At 35.8% G+C, this 18,710-nt stretch overlaps 1 protein-coding gene across 2 annotated transcripts; it reads left to right on the forward strand.

The window, feature by feature from the left end:
• Nucleotides 1–13,849: 13,849 nt before the first annotated feature.
• LOC133798490 (probable receptor-like protein kinase At2g39360) lies at nt 13,850–17,623 on the forward strand. 2 transcript variants are annotated; one of them, XM_062236777.1, is made up of 2 exons: nt 13,850–13,864; nt 14,794–17,623. In XM_062236777.1, the coding sequence occupies exon 2, from the start codon at nt 14,887–14,889 to the stop codon at nt 17,338–17,340; it is 2,454 nt and encodes an 817-aa protein (XP_062092761.1). In that variant the 5' UTR covers nt 13,850–13,864; nt 14,794–14,886; the 3' UTR covers nt 17,341–17,623. The 2 variants fall into 2 exon arrangements, with proteins under 2 accessions (XP_062092761.1, XP_062092760.1); XM_062236776.1 differs by lacking the exon at nt 13,850–13,864 and adding an exon at nt 14,315–14,636.
• The last annotated feature ends 1,087 nt before the right edge of the window (nt 17,624–18,710 follow it).

Raw genomic sequence — 18,710 nt, forward strand, 5'->3', positions numbered from 1 at the left:
TAGTAATGGAAAAATAGTGTTTAAAATATGATTTTATGTTTTTAATGAGATTAAAGAAAGAGAAACTTGAGTAGTCAAGTATTGGACCCAAATGTCATATAATTTTAATTGGGGATTTTTATAAAAATTAAGAAAGTTTGACTAAAGGGCTTATTTGAAAAGAATTTTAGTATTTTGGGTCCAAGTGTAATTTTTAAAAATAAATAAATAAATAAATAAAATAAAATAAAATAAAAGGCTTCAGCCTTTCATTTTACCCGAGCCCCCCTCTCTCTCTCTCTCCTCAGAAAACCTCTCTCTCTCTCCCCCCCTCTCTCTCTCTCTCTCTCTCCTCTGCGTATTACTGTTGCCGACGACGCAGGAGTACTTTCCGGCCACCATTTTTAGCCACGCGCCGGACCGTTGGATTCAGAGGCCTCCGAACTATCGACCCACGCGGGAATCTAGAGCTCACTCGCCGATTAAACGCCTCAACCACTCGATTTAAGTTCGGCCACCCCGCGACTTCAAAGTTGCGATTCGGCCACCTCGGGCATCCGTTTGCCGATCCGTCACCACCATCGTGCTCCTCGTGTTGTAGGCTTCAAAACCCAATAACTTGTTCCTACATCTACCATAGTTGGGTGGTGGACCCACCACGAGCCACCGCGATCCACCGTAGACCGACGGTCGAAACTTAGTGTTCGAGGTTCCGAAGTACGTTTTGAGTCTCAGAAAATCATCGTTTGACTTATTGTGGAACCCGATCATTTTGGTATAATTTCTTTAACCTATATATTGTGATTTAATTGTGATTGATTAGAGTAATTGTTATTATGTGTATTTATAGTATATAATTATATATTATTGATATATGGAATATTTTCTGTAATTTACTGGCTGTCTGGGATTATATATATTTTTGATACAGGTTTTGATTTTGGAATTGTCCACTTTATAGCCGTTGTGCTGTCTAATTTTCTAGAAAATATTAGATATTAAATCAAGTATAAAAATACATATTTAATTGATTTTATATTAATATGGAAATTATTATGATTAAGTAATTTTAATTATTATTGTTATTATTTTGTTAAGTAAATCAAGAATACAGATTCATATATATATATATATATATATGAAAAGTATGATTTATAGTAAACCTATTATCTAACCATTATTATTGTATATTAATATTTGAATATTAAAATAATATCAAATATTAGTTTCCTACAGTTATTGATATTTGTAAGACTAGTGAAGTTTGGAGAAAGTATATTTATTATATCACTGGAATTGATATTATGACTAATTAATAATAATATAAATATTTATATTTATATTATTATCATTATATTGATTATTACAACTTTATGTTAAAAATATGATTTCTTTTATAAAATGACTATTTGAATATATACATCCATATACGTATTGCTATTGAAGTATTTTGTTATTAATATCGAAATAAGTTTAATTATAGACGATAATTATTATTTTTGTTGGGATTATTATTATTATTATCATAAGGGTACATTATCTTATGAGCAAGGTTTAAAGCATGGTTTTATATGAAGAGTTATTTGCATTACGTTGATAATAATTTATTATTATCATTTATATAGTTTCTGGTATTATTAATATACACTATCAATAGTGTATATTTATGATTTTGATAGAATTTAATAAATGATGTGCCTTGAATAGGATTTGTATGGATTTGATTGATTGACTCTTGGTGAGGAATTTTAAAATAAGCTAAGGACCTAAGGTAAGTAAATCTCACCTTTTGTGCTTAAGTGTAAGATGCATGACTACATTGATTGTGTACATCTGATGAGTTAAGAATGATATGATGATGATGCATATGATAAGTATGTGAAGAATGGTTATATGAACACCATAAGGGTGTTGTGTGATATGTAATTGATGAATTCTGTGATATGTGAAAGATGTCTTACTTGGTTAAGAATGATATGAATTATGTGCAAGTATGTGTTCTTATGTTGATGGATATGTGGATTACTCTATGTTCATGATTTGTTATATGTTATGATATATGAAGCGTTTAAGTTTTTAGGCTGGAAACCTTAGACCTGAGCCATAGCTCTACGTTAAGGTATAACAACGCCACCAACCCAAAGCTTCATGTATTATGACTAAAGATGTTTTGAGTTATATGAGATGTGATATAATGCCTTGATTGAATACCATCAACACGAATCATGAACATGAACATTGGCATTTCAGCATCAGCATGTATGCATGGCATGTACAGTTATGTGATACATTATTATGTGATATAAGACCATGCATATGAATATGAGAAAAGTTATGAAATGCCTTGAAAAGTTTTATGCAAAGTTAAACATTTTAATGACACAAGGCTTAAGCAAAGTGATAATAAGATGTTAAAAAGGGTGCCACTGTTTCGATGAAGCAATCAAGTAAGTTCAGTAAAGAAGACGGAGGTCTATTAAGGCTTATAGTGGCCGTCCACTAGTGTGGGCTAGGTCAGAGTTGACCATTCAGATATGTTTGCCATGTTCCCGTCTTTCTCCTCCATATGTGTAATAAGTATGGCAGCTATGGCAACGATGAAATGAGTGTTATGATGAGCCTAGCTGAGATGATGGCTAGCCGGAGGAGAACCCATGGGATTCTATATGATATGTGTAACAAGCCCTGCAGGCATTGGCTGAATCAAACAGTGTGCACAAGTGAAATCGGGCCCATAAAAATGTGAAACTAAAAGAAAGAGCATAAAAGTAAAGTTTGAAAGTGCATGAGCAATAAATGAAATGCATAAGTATATAAGTCAGCATATTAGTATATGTGCACTACAAACTCACGACATTCATGTGTATGTGTATGCATGAGATTTGCTTACTGAGCGTTAGCTCATTATGTTATTTTCCAACATTTTTCCAGGTGTGGCTTTAGCTGTTGAGCAACTTGTGGAGCACGGACTCAGTAGCAATGCAATAATGGTTTAGAGTTTTCATATGGCTGCCTTAAATTTAAAGTATTCATACGTGTAATAATTTCTTCTAATAAGTTTATATAAAAGTTTTAAATTTTTCTGTATTTCTTCGTATCATTTTATTTAATTCTTTTGGTCAAGTGCCTTACATACTCGTAAACCCTAGAATTACGAGTATGTGGCAGACGTACCCTACCTTAGGGACGTTACAACGATGTTACTTTTGGTATGGATTGGTTAACCAAATACGGAGCAGTGGTAAATTTCAAACGAAGAAGGGTAACTTTTAACCCACCTAGTGAAGAACCGTTCGTGTTCCAAGGCACAACCCGCGAGAAGAATTTCGCTGTAATCTCAACGATGAAGGCTAGGAAATTATTGGACAATGGATGTATCAGCTACCTGGCAAACATAATAGACAAGGATAGGGAGTCTAAGCTACAACCAACTGAGGTAACAGTGGTGTGCAAATTTTTGGAAGTGTTTCCTAAGGATCTTCCAGGGATACCCCCGGACCGAGAAGTGTTCGAGATCAAGTTGATTCCAGACACCACACCTATTTCAAAGCCACCATACCGGATGGCATAGGCAGAGCTTAAAGAACTGCAAGCGCAATTACAAGAATACATGGATATATGATTTATACGACCAAGTCATTCTCCTTGGAGAGCCCCGATACTATTCATGAAAAAGAAAGAAGGCTCCATAAGAATGTGTATAGACTACTGCAAACTCAACAAAGTGATGATCAAGAATCGATACCCGTTGCCCAGAATTGATGATCTATTCGATCAACTGAAGGGAGCATCGGTATTCTCGAAGATCGACTTGAGATTCGGATACCACCAGTTGAAGGTCAAGGAATCAGATATTCCCAAGATTGCATTCCGAACTCGGTATGGCCACTATGAGTTCGTGGTGATGTATTTTATATTCAAAAATGCACCTGTGGCATTCATGGATCTTATGTATAGGGTATTGGGTGAGTATTTGGACAAATTCATGATCGTGTTTATAGATGATATACTCGTATACTCACGAAACCAAGGAGAACACGTTCAACACCTGGAGCTAATCTTATAGCGATTGAGTGAGAAAAAGTTGTACACCAAGTTCTCCAAGTGCGAATTCTGGTTAACTCAAGTGAATTTTCTAGGACACGTGGTGTTAGGAGACGAGATTGCAGTCAATCCGGCCAAAATCGAGGTGGTGAAACAATGGAAAGCCCCAAAGAATGCACAAGAGGTCCACAATTTCTTTGGTCTGGTAGGGTATTACATGCACTTTGTGGAGGGTTTCTCCAAAATAGCTACGCCTATGACCGCACTAACCTGGAAGAACATCAAGTTTGAGTGGACAAACAAGTGTGAATAGAGTTTTCAAGAGTTAAAAACTAGATTAACAATTGCTCCAGTGCTCAACTATCCCAAAAGGCATAGAGGGTTATGCCATTTACAATGATGCATCAGGTCAAGGACTCGGAGTAGTATTTATACAACATGGGAAGGTGATCGCATATGCCTCCCGAAAACTGAAAAATTATGAGAAAAACTATCCAACTCACGACTTGGAGTTAGCAGCGGTAGTGTTCGCATTGAAGATCTCGAGACACTATCTCTATGGTATCCACTGCGACATATACACTGATCACAAGAGCCTGAAATATTTCTTCACCCAGAAAGAGTTAAACATGAGACAACGGAGGTGGCTAGAATTGTTCAACGATTACAATTGCGATATATTGTACCACCGAGGCAAGGATAATAAAGTAGCTGACCATTGAGTCGGCAGCCAATGGCTTATGTAATTTCGGTGAAAGAAATACCCTAAGAACTACAAACCGATATATCCAAATTGGATTTGGAGATAGTAGTGGGAAGATTGGCAAAGTTATTTATGCAACTCATGATCATGGAAGCAATCCAAGGGGGGTAACTCGCAGATCCGTGGATCCAACAATTGGTGCATGAGACGATGAAAGACATGCGACTAGGGTTTCACATCTCGAAGGATGGAATTTTGGGTTTCAAGGGCAGAATATATGTGCCCGATGATGGGGAGATCAAGAGGAAAATATTTTATGAGGCTCACAATACTCCCTAAGCTACGCATCCTGGAACCACTAAGATGTATCACGATCTCAAAAGATACTTTTGGTGGGTAGGAATGAAGAGAGATGTAGTGGAGTACGTGGCACACTGTTTGACGTGTCAACAAGCCAAGGCGGAGCATCAGCAACCCGCAGGGTTATTGCAACTGCTAGACATCCCTAAGTGGAAATGGGAAATGGTCACCATGGAATTTGTTACTGGGTTAACACACACTCCGAAGGGGCACGATGCAATTCAGTTATCGTGGATAGATTGACACAATTTGCTCATTTCTTACCCATTAAGACAACAGGCGGTGTGGATAAGTTGGAAGACTTGTACATTGCTGAGATAGTGCGATTACATGGGGCTCCCATCTCTAAAGTGTCCAATCATGATGGATGATTTACCTTCACGTTTTGGAGAAGAATGCAAATGGGATTGAAAACTAAACTCAAGTTTAGTACTGCCTTCCATCCACAAACGGATGACCAGAGCAAACGAACGATTTGAACGAACGATTTAGACCTTGGAAGTTATGCTGAGAGCTTGTGTGCTAGATTTTTAAGGTTTGTGGAGTGTGAAACTTCCATTAATTGAGTTCTCCTACACAATAGTTACCATGAATTGATCAAGATGGCTCTGTACAAGGCATTATCCGAAAGAAAGTGCAGATCTCCAATCCATTGGCATGAGACTAATGAGAGGAAATTCTTGGGATCATAAGAAGTAGACCAAACTATGGAGGACATTAGATCAATCCATCAAAGGTTGGAGACCTCTATAGATTGACAACGCAAATATATTGATCATCATTGTAGACCATTAGAATTTGAAGTTGGGGACAAGTTACCGTTAAAGAAATCTCTACTAAGAGGGGTTATGAGGTTCGAGAAAAAGGGAAGATGAGCCCTAGGTACATAGCACCGTTTGAGTTTCTAGAACGCATTGGGAAGACAGCTTACCAATAGCCCTTCCGCTCACGTTCTCTAGAGTTCACGATGTATTCCATGTGTCAACCTTAAGCGAGTACGTGAACGACAAGGTGTTAAGGAACAAAACAATACCTTTGGTAAAGGTGCAGTGATGTAACCACAACATTGAGGAGGTGACCTGGGAGACGGAAGCCGAGATGCGGGAACGGTAATCTCATCTGTTTTGAGTTTCGGGGACAAAACTTCTATAAATTGTAGGTATTGTAACATCCCCTATTTTGAACACTGTTAGTAGTCGGTTGGAGCCGGTGAAGAATTTTGTAAAATATTATTTCGATATATAATATTATGTGAAATTATGTTATTTCGTGAATTTTATTGTCGTTGTGCTAATTTGATAAAGGGGTTAGGCCTATGCAAAGAAAATTGGTCATGGTAATAACGGAAAGTTTCGGATTAGGTAAAATGAGGAATATTATGGCATAAAAATATTTGGCAACTAGGAGTATATAGTTGTAATGCCCCAAATTTCCTAATAAGGTTTAGGACCTTGATTAGGAGGCCGGGAGGGCCATAATTGCTTTATTATGTTCTTAAATGATAATATGCATGTTTAGGTGTATTAAATATGCATGTGAACCCATTTCTGAGTAATTGGGTGATTTTCATATTTTGGCCATTTCGGGCATATTTGGCATATATGTGATATGCGTGTGGTGTTTTATTATTATTGGTTATGCCAGGGTTACCTAGCACAAGACGATCTTAGGAGGTAAGCTAGTGGGAATGTCACAACGGGATTTATTCTTGACTTGGAGTAAGTCAAGGGGTATTTAGAGCATTACCGGGTTATTGGGTAATGGGAATAAATATTTGGTGGTAAATTGGGAGTTAGTAAGATCAGGGGGAAATTCTGGAGGTTTTGGCTATTTTGTCCCCGGGGGTGTTTTCGGGACCCCGAGTGTTAGGATATGGTTGAGGCTACTTAAGCTTGAAGTAACCTTTTAAAAGAATAAAAGAACGTTCTGTATGTTCTCTCTCCCTCAAAGTTCCATTTTCGTCTCCCGATCGCATTTTTGAAGGTAACTTGAGTTCTAGGACTCGGACTCAAGCGAGGATCGAGGCGTAGCGATCCTAGGAAAGATTAGAAGCTTATTAGCTAGAGGATTTAGTTGGAAACAACTCAATTGGAGGTAATTCAAGATTTAAGTTTTAAGTTTTTAAGCTTGAATTGGATTTTGTGTTTTGATGTGTTTTTGGGTGATTTGAGACTTGGGTTTTATGGGTTTTGGATCATGGGAATGTTTGAGAACTTTGATTTTTGGGATTTGGAGATGTTTGGATAGGTTTTTGGAAGGTTTTAAAAGTGGAAAAACGAGGAAAAGTGGCTGGTGCGAGGTTGGGCCGCGGCCCTAGCTTGAAGAAGGTGGAGGAGGCTCTGCCAGGGGGGCGGGCCGTGGCATGGTCCTTGTAGGGCCGCGGCCCTTAAGGGAAAAAATGCCAGAAATGTGCTTTTGTGATGGGAACTTAACTCTAAGGGCCTGGGATCGATCCTACTACCTAGTTGAGTGGGATTCGATGTCTCGAATGCTTGGGTTGGGTTTGGAAGTATTTATTTACTCTTTTTGATGAGATTTTATATTATGGTTGTGACTAGGTTATCACTAGAAACTTGGAATCAGGGTCGTGCTTGTGGCTCGTTCATTGGTAACCTGTGCTTGGACCAAAGGTAAGAAAATTGCACCCTGTATATATGTGACATGCATGACTATTATTGATGCATGTTGGTTGATTATTAAAGGTGACATGCATGGCTATTCTTGATGCATGTTGGTTGATTATTAAATGTGACATGCATGGCTATTATCGATGCATGTTGGATTGTTAAATATAATGCATATGATGCACGAGAAACATGTGATTAGGACATGCTTTATATACTGAGTATGATATAGTTCAGAGCTTGAGCCTCTGTGTTTATGCATGATCCTAATTGTACTAGTACTTGTTAAGTAAGCATGCTGAATACCTTGTATACGGATATTGGACATGTGAAATATGTTTGGTTGCATGGCTTACTTGTGTATAGCACTGGCTTATTAGTCAGAATCGGCAATGGTGTTAGATCCATCTGTGAAGCTGTGATTTATTAGTCAAGTTCACAATGAGTTGAACACTGGTCGTGTTTTACTGACCTAAGAGTTAGAAATGGCATAGCGTTGTGAACGCCGAGCCAAATGAAGATTAAATCTAATCGATATCAGCGTTGAATGATTCATATGGGGTATTAATGTTGGACCGACCAGAAGGTCGATGAAAATTATAAGCGCTTGGCTAGTCTGAGACTAGTTATTCAGAGCCAGGGCATATGGCCCTGGTGACTGTTTGTCACATGGCTAGGGAACGTTGTTCCACAGTTATGACTCTAGAGTCAGGAGGAAGGTTATGTTGGTGACTAATCACCATGCACCTATCCTGTGAAAGCTGGTGAGATGCTCACTTATTTGTCAAGCCCTGGTGATCCTATCATCACATGGCTAAAGGGTGCTGTCCCCATATTTGTGACTTTTGCGATAGTCACCTATTTGTTTGGACTGTTGGTCCTAAATAATTAATATGATCAATGTTGATATTATGTCATGCTATATTGTGTTTTCTTGCTGGGCTTCGGCTCACGGGTGCTATGTGGTGCAGGTAAAGACAAAAGAAAGTTGGACCATCCTTGAGTTGGAGAGCTTAGGTGATGACGTGTACATATGCAGCTGCTCTTCCGCCACAGCCGAGGTTTAAAGAGGAACTAGGGTTAAACCCTGTTTTGCCGCATAGAACGGCCTATTGTAAATATTTTCTTGTAGCAGACTCTAAAATTATAATTTTGGGATCCCAACATATATATTAAACGTTCTATTGAAACGTTACATCTTAACCAAAATTTTTAATCCCTAAACCGCTAATCATACTTAGTTACACGATTTTGGCCAAATAACTCGATTAGCGAGTTTAGCACTGTTTACAAGGCACACCGTAACGGTCCCTGGAGTTGGGGCGTTACAATAGTCGAGCTAGTAAATTTAAGAAAATTTGATTGAGGATTTAATTCCAACCTTCCGAGTTTAAGAATGGAAATTCTTGCCCGAGCCGCTAAGGGCATTTTGGTCAATTTGAGTAAATTACCAAAATTATGTGTTATGTGACAAAATTTATTTTTGGTCACATTTATTTTATTCTAGCTTGGAGATATTTAAAAACTATAGGGTCAAATTTTGGTTAAATTTTGAGAGTGAATTTACCAAAGGGCCCTTGAGTGCATTAGAAGTGAGTTAAAAGGGGAAAGGACATTTTAGTCATTTGCAAAGGTGGAGAGAGGGTGAGATGGGCGGCTATACTATGTACTAGTGTACTAAAGTGTTTATGACACCTATCCTAGGAAGAGTAAGAGGCTACCTCACCCATTTCCTAAATCTCCAATCATTCCTCTTACACATCCAATCATTATTCTTTTAATTTCTTCTTTTTCCTTAAGAAAACAAAAATGGCTCTCTCTCGATTCTCCTCCCCAAAACTGAGAGCTTTCTATCTCTACCCTCCATGGCTGCCATTTTCTCTCCTCAAGCTTAGGCACTCACTCTCCATTTAAGGAAGAGAAGCTCAAGAAGACTAGTGTACAAGTAAGTCTGAAACCTTCTCACTTTGTTTCTCTTCTTCAAATCCGAAACCCTAAGGGATTGATATGCATGCATGTGATTCTAACGGCCATGCATGACATGGATCTTATATGCTAGGGTTCAAGAGAGGTTGTTCTAGGAGGATCTAAAGATTTGAAGCTTGTTGATGATTAGTGAGAACAAAGGTAAGGATTTTAGAGTTTTGGTAATTTTCCACTCATTTCCATCTTCTACCCTAACACTCTTTTAAAAAAATCTACATGTGGAACCTTGGGGCTCGGTTTGAGTGTATAGAACACAAGGAGGAAGTTTGAGAAAGCTAAGGAATCTCATCTCCAAGCTAGAACCATCAAAGGTAGATTTTTGGTCGGTTCTTCAATATTTTTGGTTTATATTAGTAGATCTGGTTGTATAGGCTGTTTTGTTGGTTTTTGGAGTTTATTTTATGCTTGAAGGTTAGCTTGGTTGATTTGTTTATTTGCATGCATGCATGTGGCTAGGGTTTTGCTAGTTGTGATTATTTTTGTAGAATGTGTAAAAATGCATGCTGCCAAGTTTTTGCGGTCAGACTTCCAATGGGTCAGATCGTACCCTAATATCTCTATTTGTGGAAATAATTTATCTGGTTGCATAGTTCTAGATGCGTAATTGAGTTTAGGCTTTTGAAAATTGAAAAAAGGGTGTTTTCAAACCTAAGTTATGAACTTTTTGGCATCTTAATGCAATCTGGAAAATTTCTGGGCAGCATGCACTGCCCAGATTGTTTTGAATATTGAAAATGTTTCACTGAGCCAAAAGCCTTGAAATTTGGTAAACTGCTAGTTTAAATATGTATAAGGATCACAGAATTTTTTTAGAGGAAAATGCAAAATGGTTAAAGTGTAATGGTTTTTCAAACTTTACCCTAATAGTCTGAAAATGAAATTTCTGGGTAGCAAACACTGCCCAGATTGTCTTACATTTTTGAATGGGTTCCCCTATCATAAACATTATGAAATTTTGAGAGAAACTATATTAGATATGATTAAAGATCCTGGAAATTTTTTATAAAAAAAACTGGGCTACGGTGTAAGAGAAATAATTTTTCAAATAACCCTAAATATCTAAGAAAAACTCTTGGGCAGTAGACACTGCCCATATTTCTTTAAATGGTTTAATGGGTTTTGCCTTCCTAAAAATTATGAAACTTGGTGAGAAAATTTTTGAGATAGGTATTAAGGTCCTGGTAAAATTTTAGATTAAAATATGTCACGGTTTAAGAGTAGTAATTTTTCTAATTTACCTAAAAACAGGGAAAAATATTAATTTCGAACCATAACAAAAAATGAGTTTTGGGAGGCTAGTTCTCCTAACCTAAATTGAATTTTTGACGTGAGATTTTGCCTAGTTCCCATCATTAGGATGCATAAAATGTGAACCGAATTTTAAAGATTTGTGGTTATATAACCTAACGTTGAATATGAGCTTAAAAGCGAGATTTTTATCACGTTAAAATGAATAATGAAAAAGTTAGGTTCGGAATTGAAAATGAAGTTATTTTAAAAAATAGCTAAAGTTTTGGATATGTAACAAATTGTAAATTAGATTAAGGTTATTAAGAAATCATTTTTACCATTTTCTAAACACGGGGTCCAATTGCCCTTTCTTTTCGAAAATGACGTAATAGAGATCCTAGGTTATGGATTAAAGATGGTAAAAATGGGAGTTAGGTTTTATAAAACCGTAAATCGAAAAGTATTATCGTTAACGGATAATAAATTGTAAAAGGTTGAAACGCGGTATTTTTGGGTAAGGAATGGAAAATGGTAAAACTCCGTACTTGAGTAGAAAGTGGGTGGTTTTCTAAGATTAAGAGTCATTTAAAATCCTTTTATATGTAACCAAAATACGTGTAATACGATTGAGAGAGTCTTCTAGAGATAGAATATTAAAATGCACAACACGGAGAGCATATTGCGGTAAGGACAATTTTTTTCAAGAAACTGTAAATTGATTTAAAGCGAAATCTGGTCTTATACACTGTAAAGTGTATAAAAGAAATGTTAGTATATAGTCTCTAAGAGAACTTTATTGAATGTAGATATCATAGAATATTAGCTATACGAGTATGTCATAGTTTGTGCTTGTAGTAGTAGATTACACTAATTTTGTTTGGGTCGTTAAGACTAGGGTATGCTTAATGCCTTTATTTGCAATGCGTATGCATTCTGCGACTTAATGGTAAGTGAGATCAGGTTGGAGCCAGAACCTTATTATAATACTGTCCGGGTTAGAGCCAGGACATGGTGAAATTATATTCCGGGTTGGAGCCAGGACATGGTGAAATTATAGTCCGGGTTAGAGCCAGGACATGGTGAAATTATAGTCTGGGTTGGAGCCAGGACATGGTGAAATTATGGCCCGGGTTGGAGCCAGGACATTGTGAGATTATAGTCAGAGTTGGAGCCAGGACATGGTGAAATTATAGTCCGGGTTGGAGCCAGGACATTATAAGAGAAAGTCCAGGTTGGATCCAGGACACTAAGAGTGAATCCGAGTCGGAGTTAAGATACTTTGTGTTTGTTTGAATTCATTAAATTGTATAATTATATATCTCAAATGTTCTAGGAATTTCTGAGTGCAGGTTGATATGATATGTATGAAATGGGTTGTTGGGCGCAACCAATGTGCTTGATTTTTGTATGGATATTATTAAGAATTGTATGATGGGGTTGGAATCTTATCCAATACCCTAGTGATCGTTAGTGATTTCTACCTTAGGGCAAATCGTTACTGGGTTTAGTATAATTGTGTGCAAGGCTACTCTTACTGAGTGTTTTAGCTTACCATGTTGTTTCATGTTGTAGGTAAGTGCAAAAACAAGGTGGAGCAGTGAGCGCCAGAGTCTCCTTGTCGATATGTACATGTGACCTGACCTGGGGAGGTTTTTTATGGAACACCATTTTGAAAAGAAACGTTGGGAATGTGTTATTGCTTTAACTCTGAAAAAGAGAAGTTGTAATTCTATTTGCTAAAACTAAAAGTGTGTGCACACGATCTTTTTTTAAAAGTTTTTTTATATGGATTTTTATTACAATGAATTAAAGTAAACGTTTAGATTTCCGCATGTTTTGAGGGTCGTTACAGAATTGTTGAAAAAATGTAATTTTTTTTTTTCATATTTAACAAAGAGTCCTATCGAGCAGTTATTGAGCTTATATCGAGTTGCTATCGAGCCACTATCGAGCCCGCATCGAGTTAGAAATATGACAGATAAATTAACCCAGCTTGACCCCTAACCAATTATGTTCATCGAGCAACCATTGAGCAGCAATCGAGAAACTGCTAAACCAATAGTCTACGTTCCAATCGAACCCTATCGAGCAAATAAATATATATATCGAGCTACTATCGAGCACCCATTGAGAAAACATAAGTATATTTATCGAGCCATTATTGAGCCACAATTGAGCACCTATCGAGCTCGATAACAAAACCTACCATCTACATCTTATCGAGCCCCTATCGAGAAAAAAAGTTGCAGAAAATGTAGAAACACCCAGAAAATCACATATCAAGAAAACACTTAAACAAACCAAAAAACAGACAAACCTATACTCAGATATGTTCGAAATAGCAAAAATAAATAAATAAATAAAAGTACGCAACACTAAAAAAATAAACAATATTCTTACCGATGGTTTTTCTCCTCCAAAATTCCTAAAAATTGATGTTGTATTTGATATTGAGATCTTTACAACCACAATGGAGATGGATTTTAACAATTTTACAAAGAAATGTGGTTCTGATTATGGTATTCTTGTGCAAACCGTGTGTTTGGTTAGAGAGAGAGCTTATAGTGAGAGAGAGAGAAGAGAGAAAGAGAAAATAAGTGATAGAAAAATAAATAAGAGGAGTATTTTGAAAAGTTGTGGAATCAATAGCATCAAATTGAAAAGTGAATACTAGATGATATTTGCATGGAAACTGAAATTTCCCAACCAAAATCTCAACCCAAGGGAGGAATACAATTCCCACTTTAAGTTCCTCCTCCACATGGCGTTACTCAATTGGTTAAAACTCAACATGTCCGAAGTGCTCCACTGCAGGAAATTAGCACTACCCAATTGATTACACCTATTGCTTAATAGTGGTTGATGAAACCGCGTATTATTGTGTACGACGAGCCAACGACAAGACTCAGAAAAGAGAATTATGGTTTTTTTTTTTTTGGTAAGCGTTTTATTATATCCGTTAACATTATCATCACCATTATGTAAACATATATATATATATATATATATATTTATGTATTTTGAAGTGTTCTATTTATTAAATTTTATTAAAAGATGGCTACATGAGTTGAGTATGATGGTTGGTCCGTCATAAACAAATCAGCCACCAAATATTTTCTTTCTATGGTCTTCTTTAACTGGTCTCAGAACTTGGAAGTCGGAATCATCTGACGAAGTAACATAGCACACCTTTTTAATTAAAAAGAAAAATAAATAAATAAATAAATAATAATGAGCAGGTGAACCATTAGTATTAGCTGTATGTTCAATAATGTTGTCCCTCTCCACCACATCCACTTTTGACTCCCTTATCTTCTTCTCTGAATTTTCTTGGTACCCTTTTGTTTCTTTATGCATTGTTATGTGAATTTGTCAAACCAAACGTTTTACCAAATGTATAATTCTATAAGATATGTATTAATTCCCTGATATATATATATATAAATATTTTTATATAGAAAGAAAATCTTTAGGCGGGTCATCATCAGTTTAGTTATTTATGCTGCTCTATTTGTCTGAGTTGTGTTCGAGTGTTCCCATTTATATTGATCAACTAGTTAAGGAGTTTAAGTTAAGAGACTAAAAGGGTTTTAGTCTTTTATTATTATTACTTTTTCTATCAGGGATTTTAATTAAAGAAGCTGAAGTTGTGTGTGTGCGCCCTGTTCTTTAATGTATTCCGGTCCAATGAATCTAGAACGTAGAAACTGGTCATTCTCTCTTTATCTTATGCATTTTTAATGGATTTCTTTGTTGGGCTCTCTTTGGTTTCTCATTATTAATTATCTGAAATCTTCTCTTAAGATTCTAAAAGCTTTGTCCATTTGCACCTTCCTTTGTTTACCATTTTTGTTGTTGTTGTTGCAGATGTTATTCAGCTTTGCCAATTTTAGTAATCTGGTTTGTTAACTCAGCTTTATTTCAAGGACCCATCTCTCTTTTTTCGTCAAACTTTTAGCTATGTCCGGTTTTGTGGCTATTGGGTTGTTTTCCTTGGTTCTGGCTAGGTTTTCTTTGCCAAGTGTTTTATCAGAGTCTACCCATAGTGATACTATTCTGATAAACTGTGGTTCATCTTCAAATGTATCAGTAGGCAATCGTGTATTCCTAGCTGATAATTCTGATTCTGATATTAGTATCCTTGTAACCTCTGAAAGAGTTTTTCTCAGCACAAATTCAACGTCATTATCTTCATCTACATTTGGTTCGCAATTGTATAAAACTGCAAGACTATTCAAGGGGATCTCACATTACACATTTCCAATAAAAAAACCTGGTCTTCATTGGATTCGTCTCTATTTCTTCCCTTTCTTTTCTCAACAGTACAACTTGAGCTTAGCCAAGTTCTCTCTTTCTTCTCAAGGTTTTACCCTTTTCAAAGAGTTGCAAATAGAGAATGGTTCAAAAGTCATGGAGTACTCTTTAAACATAGTTTCCAATAACCTGGTTCTTACTTTTACCCCTTCCACCAATTCCTTTGCTTTCATAAACGCCTTAGAAATCATGCCACAACCAGACGAGCTCCTTCCTAAGGCTGCAAAAACTGTTGGTTTGCATGAAAGTCAAAAGAATTTGCAGGAGCAAGCATTAGAGACAACCATGAGGGTGAACATGGGTGGTGAAGTAGTGTCTCCCCAAAACGACACTCTTTGGCGATATTGGATTTCTGATGATCCGTTTTTGATACACAATAATGCAAAGTTTGTGTCAAATATAGCACTTGTCAATTATTCGAAGGGAATGTCAAATGAGGAGATTGCTCCCCGAATTGTTTATGGCACTGCAACTAAGTTGATCTTAGATGGAGGAGACGCTGCATATTTTAACATTTCATGGCAGTTTGATGTTGTTTCAGGTTTTGAATATCTGGTGAGGTTTCATTTCTGTGACATAATAAATGCTTCTCTTCAGAGCCCCCCGTTTAGTGTCTATATCAACTCCTGGTTTGTCTCTACCTACGCTGATATTACAAATCAAAAAGAAGATGTTGGTGCCCCCTATTTTCTGGATGTGATTGTAAAGATGAATGACAACTCAAAACTAAAAGTGAGCCTTGGTCGTAATAGTCCTGGGGATATTTATGCAAATCCCTTCCTCAATGGCGTTGAGATCATGAAAATAAGTAATTTCCGCAAAAGCCTTGATGTCTCGGACACTTTGTCAACTAGCAACTCCAAGGGGAAAATTATTGTTTTAGCTGGTTTGGCTGCTGGACTTTTTGTGGCTGTTGTTTTGGTTGTGGTTCTCTTCCTATTTTGCAGAAGAAGGAGAAGACTGAGACTTGTTGGCCATTCAAAGACAGATGGTAATGCTCTAAATGGCAATGGTGCATTTTCTTGCTCGGAAAATGTCTATCGCTTCCCTCTATTGGTGATTCAAGAGGCCACTGATAACTTCAGCGAAAACTTGGTTATTGGGGTTGGTGGCTTTGGCAAGGTCTACAAAGGAGTTCTTAGAGACAACATGAAAGTGGCTGTTAAAAGGGGAGTTTCTCAATCAAATCAAGGCCTTGCTGAGTTCACTACAGAAATCGAAATGTTGTCCCAGTTTCGCCACCGCCATTTGGTGTCCTTGATTGGCTACTGCGACGATCACAACGAGATGATTATAATTTACGAGTACATGGAAAATGGGACGCTCAAGGATCATCTATATGGTTCTGATGTTGCAAGCTTAAGTTGGAAACAAAGGCTTCAGATATGCATTGGATCTGCAAGAGGACTTCACTACCTCCACACTGGTTCTACCAAAGCAATCATTCATAGGGATGTCAAGTCTGCAAACATACTTCTTGATGAGAATTTCATGGCTAAGGTTGCAGATTTTGGACTTTCAAAGACAGGTCCTGATATTGACAAGACACATGTTAGTACAGCAGTTAAGGGAAGTTTTGGATATCTTGATCCTGAATACTTGACAATGCAGCAACTGACTGAGAAATCAGATGTGTACTCCTTTGGAGTGGTAATGCTAGAAGTCCTCTGTGGGAGACCTGTCATTGATCCCTCCCTTCCAAGGGAAAAAGTGAATCTAATTGAATGGGCAATGAAATCTCATAAAAGAGGCGAACTTGAAGAAGTCATTGACCCTCGTCTTACAGGCCAAACAAAGCCAGAAGCAGCATTGAAGTTTGGAGAGTTAGTTGAAAAATGCTTAGCAGAAAGAGGCGTTTATCGACCATCAATGGGAGATGTTTTATGGAACTTGGAATATGTGCTGCAACTCCAAGGGCCTGCTAATACTCCAAATGGTAATAACGGTGACCTGTCCTCTTCTCAAGTGAATCATGTGAATGAGTTGGAAACTACCAGTATTCTGTCCACTACAGAAATCAGCTCAGTGAACTTTGGTGACCTTGCTGATGTTTCAATGAGCAAGGTGTTTGCTCAAATGGTGAATGATGAACTGAGGTAAAGGAGAAGGGCTGGTAAAGGGTTTCACAGATTTTCCACACAAGGCTTCTCAGAATGGTGCTAGAATACCTGTAAGCGAAGGCATATATATGGTAAGGCTTTTGGTGGAGCTAGCTGATTGTATGTCATGTTAGTGTGAGTTTACAATATAGCAAAAGAAAATGAGTGAAAACAAAAGTAAATCAACTATTACATTTAATTAGTATTAATTAGTAGTAGTCTTTTGTACCTTGAATTTAAATTTAGTTTGAATTACATACGTGTTAAAGGGTGTTTCATTCTTAGTACCAAATTTTCCATCTTGTAATGATGGTGGATGATTCGGTTTATATAGGTAAAACCAACATACACGTTTACTTTATTTTTTTATTTAGAAAATATATAGTAGTTATTTTTATTATATTTATTTAATTGTGGTATAAATTTTAAATAAATAAATAATGTTATATATATTATAAAAAAATGATAAAAACATATTATAAATTAAAGTAAAAATGTTTACAATTTTAATAAAAATAAAAAATTGTTAAATTAAGAATCTATTAAATACATACTATTTTTATATAAAGATATGGGTCGCTCTCTTTTTAAAATTAAATATTTTTTTTTCTAATTTTCTTTTAAAAAAATACTTATGAATTTCAATGCAAGAATATATTAAAAAATTCTAAATTAAAACTATGAATTTAAAAAGTTTATTTGATCAAATTTTAATTTTTTAATTTAAAAAAATTTAAAACCAACAAAAAGTTATATATAAATATATATTATTTAACTAAGAGCTAGAGCAATTAAAGTAAATAATTTATTATTAAAAAAACTAAACAACAAAATAAGAAAATATGTATATTTATGTCTTATTTTATAATTACATATACATTTGGTTAAACAAAATACGTTCAATAGCAAAATAGGTAATTAATAAAAGAAAGAAAATAATAAATTTATGCACATAAATATCTTTTTGTTATAGTTTTTAAAACATATATAATTGATAGAGTAATTTAAATACTTTAATGTGAAATTTTAAAATATGTGATAAGAAATTATTATGGCCAATATATTACTTTTTTATTTATTTTTTCAATTTCTTTATCTTATTTAGATGATTTTATTACATTTTATTTTTTTTTAATTTATTTATCTTATTTGGACAACTTTAAAGCTAACGGTGTTAGAAAACAAGTAAAAATTGTGTTAAATCTAATGGAAAACAACAATTTCTGTTAAACTCACATTTATAATATATAATAAGTATAAGCAACAGGTATAAGCAACGTGCAATACACATTTGCTTAGTTTTATTTAAAAAATATTATATTTTTTTAATTATTATTTAAGTTTTAAATAAATAAACAATGCCATAGATTA

The sequence above is a fragment of the Humulus lupulus genome, chromosome 8 (genome assembly GCF_963169125.1).
Source record: "Humulus lupulus chromosome 8, drHumLupu1.1, whole genome shotgun sequence".
Classification (NCBI taxonomy): domain Eukaryota; kingdom Viridiplantae; phylum Streptophyta; class Magnoliopsida; order Rosales; family Cannabaceae; genus Humulus; species Humulus lupulus.